The sequence below is a fragment of the Theropithecus gelada genome, chromosome 1 (genome assembly GCF_003255815.1).
Source record: "Theropithecus gelada isolate Dixy chromosome 1, Tgel_1.0, whole genome shotgun sequence".
Classification (NCBI taxonomy): Eukaryota; Metazoa; Chordata; class Mammalia; order Primates; family Cercopithecidae; genus Theropithecus; species Theropithecus gelada.
The window spans coordinates 73551907-73576935 of record NC_037668.1 but is presented as its reverse complement, the minus strand read 5'-3'; the positions used below and the strand labels follow the sequence as shown (position 1 = coordinate 73576935).

Genomic DNA, 25029 nt, shown 5'->3' with positions numbered 1-25029 from the left:
TCATGGGCAACCTGTTCTATTTATGAGAGAAAAATCTAGATCTGAAAGACCCATTATTTTGCATTTCTGAATACCTTAGACAGCTGTTTGGAAAATTTGACCTCTCGAAGTGTTGAGATTACAGGTGCTTTTATATAAAAAAGCAAACTCCAGGCCAGGCACGGTGGCTCACTCATGTAATCCCAGCACTCTGGGAGGCCAAGGCGGGCAGGTCACAAAGTCAGGAGTTTCGAGACCAGCCTGGACAACATAGTGAAACCCCATCTCTACTAAAGATACAAAAAATTAGCTGGGCGTGTTAGTGCACACCTGTAATCCCAGATACTTGGGAGGCTGAGGCAGGAGAATCAACTTGAACCTGGGAGGTGGAGGTTGCAGTGAGCTGGGATAGCGCCATTGCACTCCAGCTTGGGCAACAAGAGCGAAACTCCATCTCCAAAAAAAAAAATAGCAAACTCTGTTTAGGTGACTTTTCTCAAATCCTTAAAAAAGATTTATATCCCAGTCATCTTGTTGGTATAGGTGGTGACATACATCCGTAGTGTCTAAATTGGACTTAAGGGTTTTGACTCTCAGGGCCTTGATTTGATTATTTAACTGTGTCTCATTTTAGCAGATATATATATATATATATATATATATATATATATATATATATGAGATAGTGATTTTGCCTCCTATGATTTTATGTTTTGTTTTTTTCATTTACAGAGTGATAGATTCGTGTGGCCTTTCAAGTGATTGTGAAATGGTGGAAATGGATCCAAAATAATAAGTGACTTCTCTACCAAAGCAGTAGAAGATTCTCCATATCTCCTTCCAGTGGCTCAATTCAGATTTTGGGAAGGAGCAGAACAAGTGAAACACAGAAAACCGAAGAAGAAATTCTCATTTTGGAACTATATCTCTCCTTGACTATTTCTTAATACCCATCCCACCCATCTTTCTAATGTTTTAACTTTGCTCTGAATTTATAAATAGTAAAGGCCAAAGACATAGAATATACATTTAGGAGCTTTATACCAAGAAATTTGCCTTGAAAGCTGCTGTTTGTGGAGGGAAAAGTGTATAGCAAATTCCTGTCTGAAATATTTTTATTTATTTTTTTTTTTTAACAAAGACAAGATTTATGTCCCTAGATTTTGAAGGTTAAGGCAAATATAAATACATATCTGCACACTATTTTTTAGCAGTTGCGTGAGTAAGAATAATGAGATTTGTATTTTAAGGACTTTGTCATGTGGATGTTTTGGAGTTGACTGCTCAGATCTTTTATAGGGCCTTAGTATTTTTGATCTGTCACCTTGATGACATTACTTGTCCACACTTGAGCCCATCTGTCTTTCTAGCTATGACCTTGTTATGAACAGTGTTTGCACTCGGTGCAAATATCCATGTCTTACCTAATTAAGCAACATCATAGTGCCATAACTCAAGGAAGTTGAATGAGGTGAACATAGATACAGCTCTTTCCCCTTCCCCCCTTTTGTAAATGTAACAAATACTTTTTATGTTCCCCTTCCCCCCTTCCCCTTTTCCCCTTTCCCCTTTTGGAAACGTGTCAGGAACCAAATAGTTTAAGATGAGCAGTTGAGGGGACTGAGAGAGTGATCCACACAGAACCTGGCTGCTTTGTGCTTCATCATAAGTCGTGCTGCCGGCCAGGTTACTTAAGCACCCTTTTAACAGGAAAACCTCGTGGGAGATCCAGCTGGCCAACTCGAGTTCAGAAACAGGACCACAGAGGTTACACTCTGGGGTAAATATCCATGTGTCTAACTTGGAAAGAAGACTCTATGTATATGCATCATGAAAAATACCTACTGCTTTCTGATGTATTTAATTTTGGAGAATATCAGTGGGGTGATTTGAAGACAGCAACAGATCTCAGGAAAACTGATGCTAGTTGGTATTTGAAGAAATTCATGTGAACTAAATAGAAAAGCTCTTGAGAGGTTGTATCATCCTTCTCTAGGAAGATCCCCCCGCCCACCGCTTGAGGCAGGGTCTCACTTTGTCACGCAGGTTGGAGTGCAGTGGTGCAATCTCAGCTCACTGCAACCTCAACCTTCCCAGCTCAGGTGATTCTCCCACCTTAGCCTCCAGAGTAGCTGGGACCACAAACGTGTGCCACCACACCTGGCTCCTTTATTATTTTTTGGTACAGATGGGGTTTTGCCATGTTGCCCAGACTGGTCTCAAACTCCTGGCCTCTAGCCATCCACCTCGGCCTCCCCAGGTGCTGGGATTACAGGTGTGAGCCACCATGCCCAGCCAAGAATATCTTTTCTACTGCTTTTGCTAGAATTTCCCTGAGTACTTGAAGCAGATTAATCTCTTTTCATAAGTGTCTGTGGTTTTAAATAGATGTTTAATTCTTCAAGTTATTTGATGTAACAATCAAGAATTCATTAGCTTCCTTCATAAAACCTTCCAGATTCACTGGGTGCAGTCACTCACACCTGTAATCCCAACACTTTGCGAGGCTGAAGCAGGAGGATCTCTTGAGGCCAGGAGTTCAAGATCAGCCTGGGCAACATAGCAAGACCTTCCTCTACAAAAAATAAAAGTCAATCTTCCAGGCACATGTTACCGTTTTCTTTTGTTTTAACAAAAATTACTTTTATTTAGAACTTCTCTGAGTTAAAAGGCTTGGTAAGTAATCTATAGAGAGGCTCAGAGGGCAGGTCTTTCTGTAAAGAGGAATCTTAGAATAATTACAGATTCCTTTATACATTGGTATCACATTCTTGTAAACATTAGTGATTTGAGTTGTTTTGTTTTCAGATCCTGGCCATGAGGTTGGATGCCTCACCTTGCTGAAAGGAGACACTGGACCTAAATGGCGCAGCATGATTTTGTTCCTGCTTGGCTAAATTTCTCAACACCACAGTCAGCTAAGGTACTGTTCTGCATTCCTGTAGTAACTTCTCAAATACTAGAGGGTTTGGGGGTGGTTTTTGGTTGTTTTTTGGTTTTGTTTTGTTTTGAGACAGGGTCTCCCTCTGTCACCCAGGATGAAGTGCAGTAGTGTGATCACAGCTCACTGCAACTTCGGCTTCCTGGGCTCAGGCAATCCTCCTGACTCAGCTCCCAGGGTAGCTGGGCCTACAGGCTGCGTACCACCACGCCCTGCTAATTTTTGTTTTTGTTGTTGTCGTTTTATAGAGATGGAATTTCACCATGTTGCCCAGGCTGGTTTTCAGCTCCTAAGCTCAAGTGATCCGCCTTCCTGGACTTCCCAAAGTGCTGTGATTACAGGCGTGAGCCACTGCACTCAGCCCAGTCCTGATGTTTTTTAATATATTCAATCTCGTCTGAGGATTTCAAAAACATTTTCATAGACTTAATAGCTTTCTGTTAGAAGGATGTAAGTAATTAGGCAGTCCACATGAGTGTGTACCTTAGTACCTTATCACTGCCAAATATCTCACTTTTTTATGTTTCTTTTTTTCTTTTTTTAAGTATCTCACTTTTTTCGTTACATCCTAAGGCTTTTCTCATTACATGACACAGTTAAGTCTTGTATTAGCTGCAGCACGCTTTGGAGATTAAACATACTTGCTAACCTGTTGTCGAGGTCAAAGGGGCAGAAGTAAAAGGGGAATGGCACTTGGGTAAACAGACCTTTGGATTGAACACACATTTGTTTATGGCAATAGATGAAGAGGAGGAAAAGGTAGAGACAGTGATTGTTCAACTACTACATGGATCTCAGATTAAATTCTAAAAACTGTTTTAGAGGCATTAACCTACTTAATAGTTTCAGGGGAGATGTGTGTTGTATTAGGGGTAAACGCAAATGGAATTACCAGTTTAAATAGATTAAAGCAGACCTAGTCACAGTACACAAAAGAATCAGCCTGAGTTATTGATAAAACGTTTGGGAAGCTAGTAAACTTAAAAGCGTTTCCCATTTTGCCAACGAATAGAGGAAGAATGAAATTGGTAGGCATTCTCAAAAAGGCCTACCTTTCCTATTTTAAAATGTGGACTTCGAGAAAGTGCTTCTGGTCTCATCTAGACCAATGGTCTTTTCTCTAAACTTCATTTTGTTTCAACTTTATTTTACTTATTTATTTTTGAGACAGGGTCTCTGTCACCCGGGCTGGAGTACAGTGGCATGGTCATAGCTCATTGCAGCCTTGAACTCCCGGGCTCAAGCAGTCCTCTCACCTTAGCCTCTAGAGTGGCTGGTACTACAGGCGAGCACCACCATGCCTGGCTAACTTTTTTGGTTTTTTTGGTAGAGATAGAGTCTCACCATGTTGCCCAAGGTGTTCTAGAACTGGCCTCAAACGATCCTGTCACCTCAGCCTCCAGAAGTGCTTAGATTACAGGCATGAGCCACTGTACCAGCCTAAACTTCATTTTGGGATTTTTGTTTGCTTTTTTATAGACAGGGTCTTACTCTGTTGCCCAGGCTGGAGTGCAGTGGTGCGATCATGGCTCACTGCAGCCTTGACTTCCCTGGCTCAAGCGATTCTCCTACCTCATCCTCCAAGGTAGCTGGGACTATAGGCGTACACTACCACTTCTAGCTAATTTTTTGTATTTTTTTGTAGAGATGGGGTTTTGCCATGTTGCCCAGCTGGTCTTGAAATCCTGGGCTCAAGTGATGTACCTGCCTCAGTCTCCCAAAGTGCTGGTATTACAGCAATGAACCACCACACCTGGTTCTAAACTTAATTTCAAATTGTCTTAATGAAATTTGCAGGATCTTATAATTGGCCTAATCTGACCCAAGGCTTGGAGCTAGTGGGCTACATGAAAAGTATACAGATCTATCAGAGAAGAATAATTGTTTTAGTGAACTAAGTAAAAAGAATTAGAAGACATTCTTTCATTTTCAAAACTATAGTAAGCAAAGTCCTGTGGTTTTGGCATAAGGGGATAGACATAAAAGGAATATAATAGAATAGTGAGTTCAAAAATAGGCCTGTAGAGGCTGGGCTCCGTGGCTCATGCCTGTAATCCCAGCACTTTGAGAGGCTGAGGCAGAAGGGTTGCTTGAAAGCCAGGGCAGCAAAGTAAGACCTTGTCTCTACAAGAAAAATTTGAAAAAAACTAGGCAGGTGTGGTGGCGAATACCTGTCATCCCAGCTACTCGGGAGGCTAAGGCGGGAGGATCACTTGAGCCAAGGAGTTTGAGGCTACAGTGAGCTATGATCGGGCTACTGTACTGCAGTCTGGATGACCGAGTAAGACCTTGGCTTTTAAAAAAACAAGGAAAAGGCTTATGTATGTATTTCATTGATTTTTGACTAAAGTACAAAGGTAATTCAATGAGGAAGTGATAGTGTTGTGTTTTTGAACTAGAAGAACTAGCTTCTATCTGTATGGGGGCAGGGTAAAGAACCTCAGCGTTTGCTTCATACACAGAAAAATTAACTTGAAATGGAACATAAGTTAAAAAGTTAAAACCATAAGACTTTTAAGAGAAAACAGGAGAAAATCTTTTTACCCACTCGAATGGGTAAAATATTGGCAAGGATATTGATAGTAAGAAAAGTAAATGTAAACATGCTCTGACTTAGGTTTTCCTTGTCAAACATACCCATATTTTCATGGCTTTATGGACTTTGGTCTCTATAATTTAAGAATGTCATAGAATAGGCCGGGCACGGTGGCTCATGCCTGTGGTCCCAGCACATTGGGAGGCCGAGGTGGGCAGATCACGAGGTCAGGCGATCAAGACTATCCTGGCTAACATGGTGAAACCCCGTCTCTACTAGAAATACAAAAAATTAGCCGGGCGCGGTGGCGGGCGCCTGTAGTCCCAGCTACTCAGGAGACTGAGGCAGGAGAATGGCATGAACCCAAGAGGCAGAGCTGGCAATGAGCCGAGATAGCTCCACTGCACTCCAGCCGATGTGACAGAGCGAGACTTCGTCTCAAAAAAAAAAAACAAACAAAAAACGAATGTCATAGAATAAAATTCTTTGAAATAGGAAGGGATATTAGAGTTAATCTATAAAGTTTCTCAGACTGCTTCCTTTCAGTTTTATTACCTCAGAGACTTATTTTTTTCTCTCTTGACCTCTTTCATTGTGTGTAAATGAGTAAATTGGGTATGATGCCAAAAGTTTAGTATTGTTACAAGTATTATATCTGGAAATAAATGTTTTATAAAACTATAAGAACTCTAGTAGCTTGGTGCTGTGGCTTACACCTGTAATCCCAGAACTTTGAGAGGCCAAGGCAGGAGGATTGCTTGAGGCCAGGAGTGAGAGATCAGCCTGGGCAAAATAGTGAGACCTCCATCTCTACAAAAAATTTAAAATATTAGCCAGACTTAGTGGCATGGGTCAATAGTTCTAGCTGCTCCATAGGCCGAGGCAGGAGGATCCTTTAAGCTCAAGGGTAAGCAGCTGCAGTGAGCTTTGATTGTGCCACTGCACTCCAGCCTGGGCAACCATGAGACTTCATCACTTTTTTTCAAAAAAAAAAAAAAAAAAAAGCTCTGTAATTACTACCGACCTCCTAGGGTGATATTTCAACCATTGCCTTCACCCTTATTCCAGAAATACTAAAACTTTAGGATTATTTTTGAGGCAATCGTTTTGATTTTCCTCTCTTACAAGATAAATATTTTTAAGTGTAAAGTTTTGGAGCTTATACTTACAGATATTTGCAAGATTTTTTTTCCCCTCCCCCTCCTTTCATGCAAACAATTGAAGTGGCTAGCTTTTCTCCTCTCCAATATTTATTATTGGAATAAATATTTATTCCAATATTTATTATTTGGAATAAAGGAAGTGAATTAATGATTGAATATATAACCTAGGACTTCTCTAAATTAGGCACCTGGGGGTACCCTTAGGGTCTATATGTTTATAATATGGGTTTCTATCACCATTATTACTTGTTTTTTGAAGGCCTGATGCAAAGCCTATTAAGATATTGAAAGGGACTAATAGCTGTTTATCCATTTGCCTCTCCATACTTCATCATCTTAGTCACCTACTGCCACCTTCGAAAAACACGGAGAGCACCTGCCTAGAGGAGAAGGTAGATTTGGAGTAAGCCGCCGTCGACATAATTCCTCTGATGGTTTTTTTAACAATGGTCTCCTACGAACTGCAGGAGGTGAGCTGTGTCCAACTTTCATGACTATATTTAAGCTACTCGTTTAGGACAAGCCCGGGCTGTGGGTATGTTCCTGTAATCTTGAAATAGGATCTTTTCTGAACATAGTTTTCATTTAGATTCTCTAGTAGTCATTACGCAACTACATTTCTTTCTAGGTCTAACTATGATTATGATTCTCGTGAATCATCTATTCAGTTGGACTGATTTCAGAAATTACCTCACAAAGAAAAGATATATTTTGTGATTTTTTGTGTGTGGACTTTTTTTTAACAAGTTCCCCTGAAGGCCTTTTGCCAATACCTTATACCAAATCAGGAAGCAAACAATCTAATTAGTTCCTTTTCTTTACTATTCTAGATTCTTGGCACCAGCCCTCCCTGTTCCGCCATGATTCTGTGGACTCTGGTGTCTCTAAGGGAGCATATGCTGGAATCACAGGGAACCCATCTGGTTGGCATAGCTCCTCCCGAGGTCATGATGGCATGAGCCAGCGTAGCGGAGGTGGCACAGGGAACCATCGCCACTGGAATGGCAGCTTCCACTCCCGAAAAGGGTGTGCTTTTCCGGAAAAGCCACCTATGGAGATTAGGGAAGAAAAGAAAGAAGACAAGGTGGAAAAGTTGCAGTTTGAAGAGGAGGACTTTGTAAGTATGGATCTTTAGATGTATGGTTAGAAGCCGACAAATAATGTCTGAAATATGAGACCCTGTTAGTAATGAGAGCATTTCAGAAATTACAGAAAAAGGAATTTGTAAGTTGAGGTTTTTATTGTTTTTAGAGGAAAGGGGTTAAGTTGATAACATTTGAAAATGGTGACCAAAACTCCTATGTAACTTGTAGCAAATTTTTCATTTTTGTGTCTTTGGAATTTAGAAAAATCTTTAATTTCTCTTAAGTCTTACAAAGTTTACTCAAATATAATTTATGTTAAAATGTACTCTTGCATGTTAAATTGTCTTTTTTCCAACTATGATAAAACATTTTTTCTCTTGATTTTGTTCTCTATCATATAAAATTACTGTGATATGAACATGTAATTGGGAGTATTTTCGCTGTTGCCTATATATTCAGTGTTACTGTGTGCTAAATTACATGCCTTTTGGCCTCTTGAAGGTAGCATTTTTAGAGTATCTATAAAATGTTTAAAATATATTTTATTTAAGAAAAAATTATCAGGCTGGGCTCATGCCTGTAATCTGAGCCCTTTGGGAAGCCGAGGCAGTTGGATCACCTGAGGGCAGGAGTTCAAGATCAGCCTGACCAACATGGTGAAACCCCATCTCTACTAAAAATACAAAAATTAGCTGGGCTTGGTGGTAAGCGCCTGTAATCCCAGCTACTTGGGAGGCTGAGGCAGGAGAATCATATGAACCCAGGAGGCATAGGTTGCAGTGGGCTGAGATTGGGCCATTGCACTCCAACCTGGGCGATAGAGCGAGATTCTTTCTTAAAAAAAGAAAAAAGATTATCATTTTAACAAATCAGTATCTTTAAGTTGGCCAGGCATAGTGGCTCATGCCAGTAATCCCAGCACTTTCAGAGACCTAGCCAGGAGGATTGCTTGATGCCAGTTGTTTGAGACCAGCCTGGGCAGCACAGCAAGACCCTTGTCTCTATAAAAAAATTTTTAAAAATTAGCTGGGCATGATGGCGCATGCCTGCAGTCCCAGCCACTAGGGAGACTGAGGCAGGAGGATTACTTGAGTGCTGGAGTTTGAGGCTGCAGTGAGCTGTGATTGCACCACTGCATTCATGCCACCACGCCCAGCTAATTTTTTTATTTCTTATAGAGACTAGGTATCACTGTGTTGCCCAGGCCAGTCTCGAATGCCTGACCTCAAGTGATCTTCCCATCTCGGCCTCCAAGAGTGCTAGGATTACAGACACCAACCACCGCACCCAGCCTCTAGCTGTTTTTAAGTAGCACATCAGTCAGTCACTTCTGTTATAGCCATTTCATCAGTTAATAGAGTCACCTAAAGAGGAGTGAAATTTAGGCATTAGGTCCTCTACCCTCAAGTCTAGGAAGTGACCTGGGGTCTTGATTTAAATTATATATTATCGGCCGGGCGCGGTGGCTCAAGCCTGTAATCCTAGCACTTTGGGAGGCCGAGACGGGTGGATCACGAGGTCAGGAGATCGAGACCATCCTGGCTAACACGGTGAAACCCCGTCTCTACTAAAATATACAAAAAACTAGCCGGGCGAGGTGGCAGGCGCCTGTAGTCCCAGCTACTCGGGAGGCTGAGGCAGGAGAATGGCGTGAACCCGGGTGGCGGAGCTTGCAGTGAGCCCAGATCGCGCCACTGCACTCCAGCCTGGGCGACCGAGAGAGACTCCGTCTCAAAAATAAATAAATAAATAAATAAATAAATATTAATGTGAATTCCTATTCCCAGGTGACTGTTCTTCAAAACTTTATCCTCAGGAAGGTCTATACTGCCCTTACATATTGAATATTTGTCCAGAATGTTCTAGATAACAAATAGTCCAAAAATTACTGTAATTTCAAACGTAATTTTTATTATTTATACAACAAACTTATAAGCAAATCCAAGAAAGACCAGTGGGAATGATTTGAAAATATAATGTATGTTGCTCATTACACTTAAGGAACTTGATGAAATTCTTATCAAACTAGCAACAAAAGCATTAGCAACAGAACTGGTGGACGTGGGTGGTGTGCACCTATAGCCCCAGCTACTTGGCAAGTGGAAGCAAGACTCCGTCTCTTAAAAAAAAGAAATGCAACAATTATAGTATATTCTTATTTAAAAACTACTTTCCTTTAATACTTTTATTCTATGATTAAATAAACCCATGATGATTTTAACATAATTTGTATCTGAAATGAAAGAGTATATGTAATATTATAACCATAACCAACTGTGCATATAGAAAAATTTATTTGAATCCCCAACAGTTTTTATTTCTTATGTACTTCAATAAGAAAAAGAGAAGATGGTGGCAAATAAGAAATCGTGTGGAGTAAAGTAGAAGTAAGGGTACCTTTTAAACTGGGTAGTATGCTGCTGATTAGCATAGTTTGATTAGAAGCTTCATTATCAGTCCTGTGACATTCCCAGTGGAAATGATACAAACATTCTATTTTATCATTTTGCGCATTTTTACCTTCATATGAATAATTCATACTGTAATTCTCTTATTTATGTAAAATTGAAGTTTACATGTGTTGAATCATGGGGCTCTAGCTTAGCAGTTCTCGACTAGGGGCAAGTTTGCCCACTGGGGGATATTTGGCATTACCTGGAGACATCTTTGTTGTCACAACTGGGGTTAGTGCTAATATCATCTAATATGCAGAGATCAGGGATGTTGCTAAACACCTAAAACACACTGGACAGCCCCGTAACAGAATTCGTCAGCCTAAAATGTCAGTAGTGTCATGGATGACAAACCTTGCACTAGATCTTCTTTACTACTGTGTAGCAAATATTACATTGTGTGAATATACTTGATTTATCCGTTTTTCTGTCAATGGAAATTCAGTTAGTAAAAGACCTTGTTTTGGAGGCTAAACTTAAAGAATTGGAACTGAGGTATTGTAATTAGAGAAGGAAGAGTCAAAAATAAGATTTCTTTTCCTCCTGCCACCCAAGATGCCAAAAGGAAAGAAGGGCAAGGGGAAGAACTTGGCTCCGGCCCCTGCTATTGTCAAGAAGCAGGAGGCCAAGAAAGTGGTGAATCCCCTGTTTGAGAAAAGGCCTAAGAATTTTGGCATTGGACAGGACACCCAGCCCAAAAGAGACCTCACTCACTTTATGAAATGGCCCCGCTATATCAGGTTGCAGCGGCAGAGAGCCATCCTCTATGTGCAACTGAAAGTGCCTCCTGCGATTAACCAGTTCATCCAGGCCCTGCACCGCCAAACAGCTACTCAGCTTCTTTTTTTTTTTTTTTTTTTGAGACGGAGTCTCGCTCTGTGGCCCAGGGTGGAGTGCAGTGGCCGATCTCAGCTCACTGCAAGCTCCGCCTCCCGGGTTCACGCCGTTCTCCTGTCTCAGCCTCCCGAGTAGCTGGGACTACAGGCGCCCGCCACCTCGCCCGGCTAGTTTTTCGTATTTTTTTAGTAGAGACGGGGTTTCACGGTTTCACCGTGTTAGCCAGGATGGTCTCGATCTCCTGACCTCGTGATCCACCCGTTTCGGCCTCCCAAAGTGCTGGGATTACTGGCTTGAGCCACCGCGCCCGGCCCCCTACTCAGCTTCTTAAGCTGGCCCGTAAGTACAGACCAGAGACAAAGCAAGAGAAAGAAGCAGAGGCTATTGGCCCAGGCTGAGAAGAAAGCTGCCAGCAAAGGGGACGTCCCCAGTAAGAGACCACCTGTCTTTCAAGCAGGAGTCAACACTGTCACCACCTTAGTGGAGAGCACGAAGACTCAGCTAGTGGTGATTGCATGTGACATGGATCCCATCGAGCTGGTTGTCTTCCTACCTGCCCTTACTAAATGGGGGTATATATAAAATGGGGGTCCCTTACTGCATTATCAAGGGGAAGGCAAGAGGGGGACATCTAGTCCACAGAAAGACCTGCACCACTGGTTGACTTCACACAGGTTAACTCAGAAGACAAAGGCGCTTTGGCTAAGCTGGTGGAAGCTATCAGGATCAATTACAATGACAGATACGATGAGATCTGCCATCACTGGGGAGGCAGTGTCCTGGGTCCCACGTCTGTGACTCGCATTGCCAAGCTCAAAAAGGTGGAGGCTAAAGGTTGCCACCAGTTGGGTTAAATGTACACTGTTGCGCTTTCTGTACATAAAAAATAATTAATACAAATTTTTCTAAAGATTTCTATCCAGAGTGACTTGATGAAAAATAGGTAATTAACTTGAAGAGAGAGAGCAGAGGAGCAGAATTGGTTGGAGGAGAAAAATTATTGATGCCAAAGAGGTGGGTTAGGTCTAGAGATGTGCACATGAAAAGAGATAATAGTTGAGGTTTGTGGGTAGATAAAATCACCCAGGGAGATTAATACATTGGAAAGAAGGGAGGTGTAGAGCAGAACCTGTGGAGTAGCAGTAAGGGAGACTGAGAAGTGGTTAGCTGAAGAAGGAATGAGTATACCAAGAAAAAGTAGGTAGATAAAAATCACAAATTGAAGATGTTTTGGGACCTGATTGCAGTAGGGTTTCTATATTTTTTTCCTATATGATATGTTTGTATAATTAGAAAATTATTTTAAAATTGTATTGGTTTAGTGTAATTAGCAGTCCTATATTGTTACCTGGGGAAGTTAAATAGTCCTAATTGTCCCTGTGTGCACCACTCAGCACAGACCTCAACAGATAGGTTTTTGTTTGTGTTTTGCTTTTTTGAAGTACATGACACAGAGAGGAACACAGATTTTTAAATGTAGCTGTTACTAAGTATGGGAGAGAGCTTTGACTCTGACAGTTTGGGATGGCCTTACAAAAGTGACAAGTGTGGTTGGAAGGGTTAGAGAGTAAGTTGATGATGAATGATACACTCCTCTTTGGACAGTAAAGAGCCAGATGTGAGGGAAGAGTTTTCTAGGAGTAGGAGACTTGAATGTGTTTGAAACCTGAGGAGTAAGAAATTGGTGGAGAGAAGGGACTCTGAGAGGATGCCAGCAGTATTGGCTACAGCTTTTTCATCTTCTCCAATTCTCCAGTAAAAGCAGAGCTCCCTTTAATATTGGGAGCAATATTAGGATGTTTACTCTTACCACTTGTATTTATCATTCTATTGGCGGTCCTAACAAGTACAATAAGGCAAGAAAAAGAAATGTATACAGTTTAAAAAGAGGAAATAAAACTTTGTGTTTGCAGGTAACATGAAAATCCTAAGGACTCTGTAGAAAACTATATATGAAATTCCAGAACAACCAAATCATCTATGATGGGAAAGAAAATCAGAATGGATTTATGGTTGTTTGTGCACAGAGGGGATTAACTGGGAAAGGGTATGAAGGGAACTTTCCAGTTGATGGATGTGTTAATCTTCGTAGAAGTTGGACAGGTATTAGCAATTTAAAAAATTTTTTAAAATTACTCACATAATTTAGTATATTTTATATGTGTAGATTTTACTGTATGAAAATTTTAGTATTAAGAAAAAATATTAGGCCGGGCGCAGTGGCTCAAGCCTGTAATCCCAGCACTTTGGGAGGCCGAGACGGGCGGATCACGAGGTCAGGAGATCGAGACCATCCTGGCTAACCCGGTGAAACCCCGTCTCTACTAAAAAATACAAAAAAACTAGCCGGGCAAGGTGGCGGGTGCCTGTAGTCCCAGCTACTCAGGAGGCTGAGGCAGGAGAATGGTGTGAATCCGGGAGGCGGAGCTTGCAGTGAGCTGAGATCTGGCCACTGCACTCCAGCCTGGGCGACAGAGTGAGACTCTGTCTCAAAAAAAAAAAAAAAGAAAAAAGAAAAAAAAAATATTAAAATTACCAGTAGTGAAACAAATAGATTTAAACCTCCTGATATGATGGCACTGAGAAATATGCACCATCACCTCTGTAACATTCCTTCCAGAAATGCATAGCCTGGATCTGATCATAGGAGACATCAGACAAGCCCAAATTGAGGATTCTACAAAAGAATTGCAAAATAACTGGCCTGTAGTCTTCAAAAATGTTAAGGCCATGGGAAAAAAAAAAGCTGCAGATTAAAGAACTAGAGATATGACAACTAAAAGCAACATGTAAACCTAGATTAAATAAATACTGGGTGAGGCAAAAACCATTTTGCAAAATTTTTCTTTTGCTAAAACATCAGTGGGACAATCTGAATAAGTGTTGTAGATTAGATAATAGTATGCATAAGTATTAATAATTACTCTGATTATATAAAAGATACCCTTTTAAGGAAATACATATTTAAGGGTAAGTGGCATCAAGTCCTTCAACTTGCCAAATGGTTCAGGAGAAAGCTATAGAGAGAATGGGGAAGTAAATGTGAAATATTAATACAGGTTGAGCATCTGCAGTCTACAACTTTTTGAGTGTGGATGTCATGCCACAAGTAGAAAATTCCATACCTGATCTCATGCAACAGATCACAGTGAAAACTCTGTTTCATGCACAAAATTATTTAAAATATTGTATAAAATTACCTTTAGGCCATGTGTATATGAAACCAAAATGAATTTCATGTTTAGATTTGGTTTCTGTCCCCCGGGTGTCTCACATATGCAAATATAATGCACAGATACTCCAAAATCCAAAATCTGAAACACAGTCCCAAACGTAAGGGATACTTAAACCTGTATGACTGTCTAGATGAAGGTTGTACAGGAATTCTTGGTACTATTTTTGCCACTCTTTTGTAAGTCTGAAATTATTTTATTTATTATTTTTTGAGATGGAGTTTCACTCTTGTCTCTCGGGCTGGAATGCAATGGTGCGATCTCGGCTCGCTGCAATCTGTGCCTCTTGGGTTCAAGCCATTCTCCTGCCTCAGCCTCCCAAGTAGCTGGGATTACAGGCATGCACCCCTACGCCCAGCTAATTTTTGTATTTTTGGTAGAAGCAGGGTTTTGCCATGTTGGTCAGGCTGGTCTCGAACTCCTGACCTCAGGTGATCCACCTGCCTCAGCCTCCCAAATTCTGGAATTACAGGCGTGAGCCATTCACTGTGCCTGGCCCTGAAATTATTTTAAAATAAAGTTAAAAATAAAGCAAGTAGAGTTGAGGAACCAACAAAATCTACCGATGCCATCCACATCAAAGCAAAATGAGATTTCCCCACAAACCCCTAAAGCCGATAGGGACAAACCATCAAAATCTGTATAAGAGGCTTGGTTAATATTAGCATTTGTGCAATGGGAGCTGAAGGGAAGCAACAGAGCACCTGACAGCATAAAGAATGCCAGCAGAGCCAACCGTTTTTCTGGAAAGCTTGCAGGGCATATTTGAGAAAGAGCAGCAGTTAATCGGGAGTGGTTTTCTATAATGGAATAACTGGTAAATATGGGGGCTCTGGGATAAGTTATGAAGGATCTGACTGGACCAGTCGAGTTCAAACCACACAGTAGTTTGAATAGAGAAAGTTAATATAAGGAATTATTAACTACAGCAAGATTGGAGTAATGAAGGATTGACTAGTACAAAGTAAAAAGATCTTTAAAGAAAATAGAAATAGCACATAAGCACAGTTCAGTGATTCACGCCTGTGATTGCAGCACTTTGGGAGGTCGAGGCAGAACGATCGCTTGAGTCCAGGAGTTTGAGACCAGCCTGGGCAACATGGTGAAACCTTCGTCTCTACAAAAAATATAAAATTAGCTGGACGTGGTGCGTACCTGGTAGTCCTAGCTACTCAGGGGGCTGAGGTCAAGGATTGCTTGAGTCTAGCAAGTCATAGCTGCAGTGAGCCCACATGGCACCACTTCACTCTACCCTGGGTGACAGTGAGACCCTGTCTCAGAAAAAAAGAAAAAAAACACATGCATATATACATACAGGGAGCAGCCACTACCCTTAAAGCTAAGATAGAGTATCCAAGAATGAGTCCCCCATTTCCCTACCACCACCCCAGGGCCGAGATTCATACCTGGTTAGAAAGCGCTCAGTTGTAGCCCACTGAATGGCAAAGTAATTGCTAATGTCCTTCTCTGGGGAATCGTGCTGAAAGGCTTTTCATGAGAGGTGTCACTCTGCTACAAAACTACTCAGATGGGGTGCTGAGCGAAGCTGCTGGTCTCTGAGCTTACTTGTACGTCAGAACCTGGCTTTGAGGAGCTGGGCACTGTGGGAGTCCACTGAAAAAGCATACAGGAACAGGAAATAAGAATCTCTCCATTGTTCTCTGCTGTCAGAAGTTAACATGTCAGCTGTCAAAGGAAAAATTTTAAAGTGTCCAGGCACATGTTTGCACAACAGGCAGAAGGGATGACTTTATAACTAAGAAGCAATAACCAGCACAGGGTTCTATCGTTGTTCATACTAACTTTCCAATATACTCTTCCAGAACAAAGTCCCTCACTGAGAGCAAACTGTTGGAAATATAATCCAGATTGAACTGCAGAGAGACAAGTCAGTCAGAGACAAAGGAAAGTAAAGTTTCAGATAAAAGCGGTAGGGAAAGGATAACCAGGACATTAAAGAAAGTAAACCTGGGAGGCAGAGGTTGCAGTGAGCCAAGATTGCGCCATTGCACTCCAGCCTGGGCAACAAGAGTGTGAAACTCTGTCTCCAAAAAAAAAAAAAAAAAAAAAAATTAATGATCCTAAAAAGTTGGTTTTAAAAAAAAATCATCTGGAAAAACTCAAAATAAGGGGCTAGAACTCTAGAAAAGAAATAATAAAAGATTTCAGAAAAATAAAGACTAAACAAGAAAGAATAAAGAGAATAAATACTAATTTTTTCAAGAATTAGAAGACAGGAAAGGAAAATTTTTTAAATGAAGGAGAAATACGTAGATGAGAAATTAAAACTGGGGAAAAATGTTTGGCAGAAAAGATCTAATATAGATATATAATAGGATCTTCCCACCTCCACCCCCAGAAAGAAAACCAAAATAAAGGAATAGCTTAAATACTGAAAAGTGGCCAGGCGGGACTTTGGGAGGCTGAGGCGGGCGGATCACGAGGTCAGGGGATCGAGACCATCCTGGCTAACAAGGTGAAACCCCGTCTCTACTAAAAATCTAAAAATTAGCCAGGCGTGGTGGTGGGCGTCTGTAGTCCCAGCTACTCAGGAGGCTGAGGCAGGAGAATGGCGTGAACCCAGGAGGTGGAGCTTGCAGTGAGCTGAGATCGCGCCACTGCACTCCAGCCAAGGTGACAGAACGAGACTCCGTCTCAAAAAAAAAAAAATACTGAAAAGTATAATTCAAGAACATTTTTCTGAAATACATTTAGATTTGAATCTACAAATTGAAAGGACAGTCAGGACGACTAAAATATACTCTTACAGAATACTAGAACAAAAAAAGATATCCTTTAGCCGTTCAGGCATAAAGACTGAGTTGTTAAAAGAAAGAAAACCAGATAGACTGTGACAGCAAAGCTTTATAACAAGTAAATGGAGTAACAATTATGATAAAATGTGAGCCAGAGGTTTTGTGCTTTGTCAATCTAATGTTCAGTTATAAAGACCATAGACAAACATCAGTGTGTAAGTTCTTGGAATACTGCTCTTTCCGCCATTGTTTCGCGCTGTCACAGTGGTGCGTGTGAACATCCTACCTCATGCTCTCAAGAATATCACCAGTGCCAAAAAGAGCAGCAAACACCGGGTTCTTATTAGGCCATGCTCCAAAGTCATTGTCCAACTTTAGCTGTGATGATGAAGCATTGTTACATTGGCAAATTTGAAATCATTGATGATTACAGACCTGGGAAAATTGTGAACCTCACAGGCAGGCTAAACAAGTGTAGAGCCCCAGCTTTGATGTGCAACTCAAAGATCTAGAAAAACGGCAGAACAATCTGCTTCTATCCTACCAGTTTGACTTCATCATATTGACAACCTTAACTGGTATCACGGACCGTGAAGAAGCAAGATGAAAACACACAGGAGGGAAAATCCTTGGATTTTGTTTCTAGGGATGCAGTACATATTTACAAATAAAATGCCTCAAAAAAAAAAAAAAAACTTTGGAATATTGTTCCCAAGACTTTTCCTGAGAACTATTAAAAAACAAGCTTCTGCCGGGCGTGGTGGCTCACGCCTGTAATCCCAGCCCTTTGGGAGGCCGAGGCGGGCGGATCACAAGGTCAGGAGATCGAGACCGCGGTGAAACCCCGTCTCTACTAAAAATACAAAAAATTAGCTGGCTGCGGTGGCGGGCACCTGTAGTCCCAGCTACTCAAGAGGCTGAAGCAGGAGAATGGCGTGAACCCAGGAGGCGGAGCTTGCAGTGATCTGAGATCGGGCCACTGCACTCCAGCCTGGAGGACAGAGCAAGACTCTGTCTCAAAAACAAACAAACAAAAAAAGAACAAGCTTCTGACAAACCAGAAAGATGATAACAAAAGGAATGGTGGTACGTATTAAATGTATAGTTAATTGTAGAGCTAAGATGAAATGAGGGTTAAAAGAGAGTTCACATGTGATAGTTATATGATCTGACAATCTGGATATAGTATAACTTTTTTAAAGTGGAAAGATGGGGAGAACATGTCCAAAAAAAACATTTTGGTAACTGGTGAAATACTGACATTGCTATTCTGAAACTTGTGCGTCATATGAGATAAAGCAATTAAATATGATATTCTATCCTTTGTATGCCTGAAAATCGGGATTCTGTGTAGAAGAAAATAAAAACATAAAATAAATGTTCCGTAAAATCCACAAGGGTACTCAGTTTGAATTGGGAATATCAGTAATAAGTTATGAGGTATTTTAGCTTTGGAGTGAAAAATACATTCTTCTAGGCGGTTCTGTCCACTGAAAAGACATGGGACCAATGAACAACCTCATAGCAATGAGTGACTCTACTGCTCAGATTGTGATCTTGAAATAGTTTATCCAGACAGCATACTTAAAAGAAGAGTCTGGAATATTTTTTCAAACTAGATAGCAAAGAAGTAATTAAAAGAACTACTAGGGTTGTAACAAAAGGATTTAAAAGCCAAATTGAAGAGGGTTCCACAGGCCAAACATGGGATAGTTTTATGCATCAGTTAATGATAATAATGGCGAGGGTTGAATCACATCAAATTGGATTTAAATCTGTGAATTCACAGTAATGCCTGCCTCACCTTAGGAACAAGCATGTATCATATTTTTCTATATGAACTGTACCGTTGAATTGCCAAATAGATGAGGGAAAGTTCCTATTTATGGAAGTATACTACTTTATAAAGAATTGTAATATTAGATCATTGTTTTTGCATCTTGTATTGAGTTGACAGTTTTAGGCTATGAGCGTCAGTGTCTGCCAACATAACCAAAAGAAGCACAACCACGTGTTATGTGTGTGTCTCCTAATGGAAGAATACAAAACCACTAAGGATTCTGTAACCTCTAGAAACAACTACCAATTTATAGAAAATGCCGAGGCGTAAGATTTTCTAAAACCTAGTAGATTAAAAGTTGAGATTGTTTTTGGAGACAAAACTATAGTGTCAAGGGAGACACAGTTGGATATTAAAAAAAAAAAAATTCTGTGATCACCATAAGAGTATTTTTTGTTTTTTTTTCTAATGAGATTTGTAATGTCTTTCTGGTTTGGCAGGTAATGTTATGTTGCTTAAACCATGTAGTGTTTAAAAGAACTTTTACTCATTAACTTATTCGTTTGTTTTATATTTTTTTCTGTTTATATTTTACTATTTTTAAAAGTTTTAAAACTGTACATTTTTAAAACAGTGGAAAGAGATCAAAGATACTGTATAAATAGGAGCATTGTCTCTGAGAACCCTGGATGCAATATGACCAAGAACACGTGCCTATTAAAATGAGACAAGGAAACAACCACAGCTTTTATGACTGGGTACTGCTTCTGCCTCTACTACTCCATCTAGAGGAATGTATTAACCTGTCCTTCAAAATCTATCACTGATTTGTCCACTTATATAGAGAGTTGGTAGTTTCATTTGCATTTGTGCTTGTTCTCCTATTGTAGTGGTTCTTACCTTGATTGGTTGGAAAATACCTACCTGCTAGAGGCCCTGCCCCTAGAGATTCTGATTCTGAAGCTCTGTAGTGGAGTCTGGGTGTCCTTTTGTTGTTTGTATAATATTCACAGGCAATTGTGCTGAAAAGCCATTTTCCGACTGGGCATGGTGGCTCACGCCTGTAACCCCAGCACTTTGGGAGGCCGAGGCGAGTGGATCACTTGAGGTCAGTTCGAGACCAGCCTGGCCAACATGGTGAAACCCTGTCTCTACTAAAAATACAAAAATTAGTTGGGTGTGGTGGTGCGCACCTGTAATCCCAGTTACTCGGGAAGCTGAGGCAGGAGAATTGCTTGAACCTGGGAAATGGAGGTTCCAGTGAGCCAAGATCATGCCACTGCACTCCAGCCTGGGCAACAGAGTGAGACTCTGTCTCAAAAAAAAAAAAAAAAAGCCATTTTCCTACCCCGTTACCAGATTGTAAAGTTTGGGTTAGGACAGCAGTGTCATACAATTAGTTATTGAGTCTAGTCTGTTGCTCTTAACTCTTCCCTGCCCTTTTCCTTATCTTGTTCTCTACTTCTCTTGCCTTTATTACCCTCCCAGACTATGGAATTGATCTCCTAATGGTCTTTTAGTTGATATTTAAACCCCTCAGATCCATCCTTCAGGCTGCTACTAGAGTGATGGTTGTAAATTGATAATTAGATCCTGTTAACTCTGCATGAAAGATGGATGGATCCTCATTACCTGTAGAATAAAACTTAATCTCCCCTAAGAAATCCTCCACAAACTGGCTCGTGGCCTACTTTGCCAGATAATCTCTTTCCCCACAGAAGGGTCCCCTCCTTCTCTAGCACTACTCATGCTGAACTATTTGCAAACCTGAATATTCTTTTTAATGCTTTCTGTTCTTGGAATTATCCATTTTCCAGCTTTGGAATTTATCTTTAAGGATTCTTTTTTTTTTTTTATCTTTAAGGATTCTTTTTTTTTTTTTTTTTTTTGAGACGGAGTCTTGCTCTGTCACCCAGGCTGGAGTGCAGTGGCCGGATCTCGGCTCACTGCAAGCTCCGCCTCCCGGGTTCACGCCATTCTCCTGCCTCAGCCTCCCGAGTAGCTGGGACTACAGGCACCCGCCACCTCGCCCGGCTAGTTTTTTGTAATTTTTAGTAGAGACGGGGTTTCACCGTGTTAGCCAGGATGGTCTCGATCTCCTGACCTCGTGATCCGCCCGTCTCGGCCTCCCAAAGTGCTGGGATTACAGGCTTGAGCCACCGTGCCCGGCATCTTTAAGGATTCTTAAATCACCTGTAGTAAAACCTTTTCTGATAGCACTTATCTTTCAAGTAGAATTGACGTTTCTTCGTGATTACTCCTTCTTCCCTGATATGAATTTTTTTCATCATCCTTGTAACCTTTTATTGTACTTAACTTGTCTACAAGTTTTTATAGCGAAACTGTGACCTGTGTGAAGACAGGGACTCTTTATTGTATTTCTAGCACAGTCCTTGGCATATAGTCTGCCCTTACCCTACACCCATCTTAGAAATGCAGTGAATACTATACATTTCACTGACCAGATTGTCCTCCTTTAATCTGAGGAAAATGATCCACATTCTTGTTCATCTAACTTTCAGTGCCTCCTTATTTGGCATACATATCCTACAGGAAAGTGGGAATTTGCACATGTAGTCTGTTTATTTAAAATAAATGAAATGCCTTATATCAAAGGAAATGAAAGTCAGGAGAAATTAAGATTAACAATACCTATTGATTTTGCATTTTGACATTTTCTGTTTGTTATAATTCTGAATACAGTGTCAAATTAGTAAGTGCTGCTAATATGTAATTATTTGATAGGTTATTTGATAGGTTCTATACTTTGTGAAAAGTACCAAAATGATCAGCTTTCTGTATCAACCATTCATATCCCTTTTTTCCTAGCCCTCCTTGAATCCAGAAGCTGGCAAACAGAATCAGCCATGCAGACCTATTGGGACACCTTCTGGAGTATGGGGTAGGTAGATTTTGCCATTTTAAAGGCACAACTTAAAATTTTTTTCTTAGCAGGGAGAGGAGCAGAGATTCCTTATCTCTTTTTATCTCTTGTTTCTCATCTCATGCATTTGCCCATGGTAACTAGCATTCTACTGTAGCAAGTTACTCTGCCTCCCAACCCCCAAACACAATTGAAATGTTACCATGGTAGTGGAGTCACAATTACAGCTGAGAGCTTATAGAACCCTGAATTTGGAAGCAGTTGTTTTGGTGGTGGTGTTTGTTTCTTTGTTCGTTTGAGACCGTCTCATTCTGTTGCCCAGGCTGTAGTGTAGCGGCGTGATCTCAGCTCACTGCAGCCTCCACCTCCATAGCTGGGACTACACCACGCCTGGCTAATTTTTGTATTTTTAGTCCAGACAGGGTTTTACCATGTTGGTCGGGCTTGTCTCGAATTCCTGGCCTGAAGTGATCCACCCACCTTGGCCTCCCAAAGTGCTAGGATTACAGGCGTGAGCCACCGTGACCAACAAGGAAGCAGATCTGAAGTAGAAAACGTTCATAAAAAGTAACTTTTAATTAACATTGCTAATTCACTTTTTATTTTTTTTATTTTTTTTTATTTTTGAGATGGAGTCTCACTCAGTCGCCAGGCTAGAGTGCAGTGGCACAATCTCAGCTCACTGCAACCTCTGCCTCCCAGATTCAAGCAATTCTCCTGCTTCAGCCTCCTAAGTAGCTGGAATTAACAGGCGCACGCCACCATGCCTGGCTAATGTTTGTATTTTTTGTAAAGATGGCATTTTGCCACAGGGTTTGCCAACCCAGGCTGGTCTCGAACTCCTGGACTCAAGTGATCTGCCCACCTCACCACCTCCAAGTGTTGGGATTACAGGCGTGAGCCACAGTGCCTGGCCCTTGGATTTATTCTTGTTTTGTTCATGCTTGACTGATCACACTGTACATCAGACATATTGTGCCCCTGAAGGACTACTAACATCTTTGGACTTTCTGGCTGATTTATAAATTTAGTATCAAGTTCCTCGTATGCTGCATTTTTTTGTACAGTTCCTGAGTAATCTCACTTTTGAGAGTATTAAGTGCATACTAGGGAATGTTTAATGCCTCTGTCTCAACTGTCAATTGTTTTGTTGACTAGGGCCTTTGTATAAACTGTGCTTCATGTTACACAACAGGTTTTATATTCTTTTGTCTCTCCACCATTGTACTTCACAGAAAACCCACCTAGTGCCAAGCAACCCTCCAAGATGCTAGTTATCAAAAAAGTTTCCAAAGAGGATCCTGCTGCTGCCTTCTCTGCTGCATTCACCTCACCAGGATCTCACCATGCAAATGGGAACAAACTGTCATCCATGGTTCCAAGTGTCTATAAGAACCTGGTTCCTAAGCCTGTACCACCTCCTTCTAAGGTATGATTTAGAATCAAGGTGTAAGAACCTTGTACAAGAGAGGTTTGGGAATAAATTAGAAAAAAAATTAATAAATTTGTTTTTTCTTGCCAAGTCAGTCACCAGATATCCATTTAGTACCTATTATATGTATAGTATTGTACTCTGTATCCAGACTCTACTCCTGCCAGCTGGATTTTTAGTAGACCTCTCATACTCATTAGCTTCATCACCTCGTAATCTTTCTCCTGATTTGCAGCTTTCTTTTTTTCCTTTTTTATTTTTTTTTTTTTTTGAGACAGGGTCTCACTCTGACACCCAGGCTGGAGTGCAGTGGCACAATCATGGCTCAGTGTGACCTCAGCCTCCCAGGTAGCTGGAATTACAGGGGCACACCATAATGCCTGGCTTTTTAATTTGTTTTTTGTTTTGTTTTGTTTTTTGAGATGGAGTCTCGCTCTGTCGCCCAGGCTGGAGTGCAGTGGCGCGATCTCGGCTCACTGCAAGCTCTGCCTCCCGGGTTCTCGCCATTCTCCTGCCTCAGCCTCCTGAGTAGCTGGGACTACAGGCACCTGCCACCATGCCTGGCTCATTTTTTTTGTATTTTTAGTAGAGACGGGGTTTCACTGTGTTAGCCAGTATGGTCTTCATCTCCTGACTTCGTGATCCGCCCGCCTCAGCTTCCCAAAGTACTGGGATTACAGGCGTGAGCCACCGTGCCTGGCCATGCCCAGCAATTTTTTTTTTTTTTTTTTTTTTTTTTGTAGAGACAGAATCTCATTTTGTTGCCCAGGCTGGTCTCTAACTCCTGGCCTCAAGCAATCCTCCTGCCTCAGCCTCCCAGAGCGTTGAGATTACAGGTGTGAGCCACCACACCTGGCCCCTCTGGTTTTCTGTAATAGCAACAACATCCATCTGATCACTCAGCTTGACTACCTTGGCTACTTCTCTTCTCTTTTCCTCCTTAGTCATTCTCCTCAGACAAGGAATTACAAAGTCCCTGTTATTCTCTCTATGCTGTCCTTCCTTGTTCAGGACTTTGTGTTCTCACATTTACTATTGTAGTATACCTTTCTGTTTTCTCATGTCTCTATGTATGTCCTGCAGAACTGCCAGAATGATCATCCCAAAACAATTGAATATATCACATTCCTTCCTGAATCCCTTCAGTGGCTCCAAACCATTTATGGCAGGGATTGGTAATTTTTTTCTATGAAGGGCCAGATAAATATTTTAGGCTTTGCTTGATATACATGATTTTTGTTACACGTTGCTTTTTTTTTTTTTTTCCAACTCTTTAAAAGTGTAAAAATAAATATGAGCTCATGAATCATACAGAAATGCCTCGGGCAAGATTTGGCCCATGGGTCATAGTTTGCTAGTCCTATAGTCAGTGTGTAGACTAAGCAGAGGCCTGTGAAGTTTCTCATAGCAAAACTCTAATCCATCTTTTGCATCTTATTGCCTCTTTTTTCTCTTACCTGGGAAGAAATTATTCTGGTGTATGCCATCCTCTCTGAATAATTTTCTTTCTATCTATCTATCTATCTATCTATCTATCTATCTATCTATCTAATCTATCTATCTATCTATAATAGTGATTGGGGTCTCACTATATTGCCCAGGCTGGTCTTGAACTTCTGGGCTCAAGCCATCCTCCCGCCTTGACCTCACAAAGTGCTAGGATTACAGGCGTGAGCCACTGTGCCCTGCCTTTGAATAAATTCACTGGGAATTATTATTCTAGTGATAATGATTGGAGTTTTCAAGGTAGATTAGATATACAAGAGAAGACGATAGAAGATGATAGAAGAAGAGGAATAAAGAATGGGATAGTACTGAGAAACTAGTTCAGAAAAAAATGGTAAACTATCACAGAAATACAAGTGAGTGAGTTTGTAATAGCAACAGGGGTAACAAGTTGAGGAAAATAACTGAAAAAAAGCCTTAGTGATTATTTTAGGAGACTTTTGA

General features: G+C 40.9%; 1 protein-coding gene across 2 annotated transcripts in view; it reads left to right on the top strand.

The window, feature by feature from the left end:
• The window catches only part of GPBP1L1 (GC-rich promoter binding protein 1 like 1), a 58513-nt gene that overhangs the window by 21434 nt on the left and 12050 nt on the right, over positions 1–25029 (top strand). For both annotated transcript variants that reach the window (XM_025384376.1, XM_025384385.1), the window contains exons 2-7: positions 712–1759; positions 2788–2902; positions 6960–7089; positions 7450–7736; positions 21593–21665; positions 22883–23076. In XM_025384376.1, coding sequence (XP_025240161.1) covers positions 2843–2902; positions 6960–7089; positions 7450–7736; positions 21593–21665; positions 22883–23076 — 744 coding nt within the window. In that variant the 5' untranslated portion in view covers positions 712–1759; positions 2788–2842. The remainder of the gene's footprint in view (positions 1–711; positions 1760–2787; positions 2903–6959; positions 7090–7449; positions 7737–21592; positions 21666–22882; positions 23077–25029) is intronic.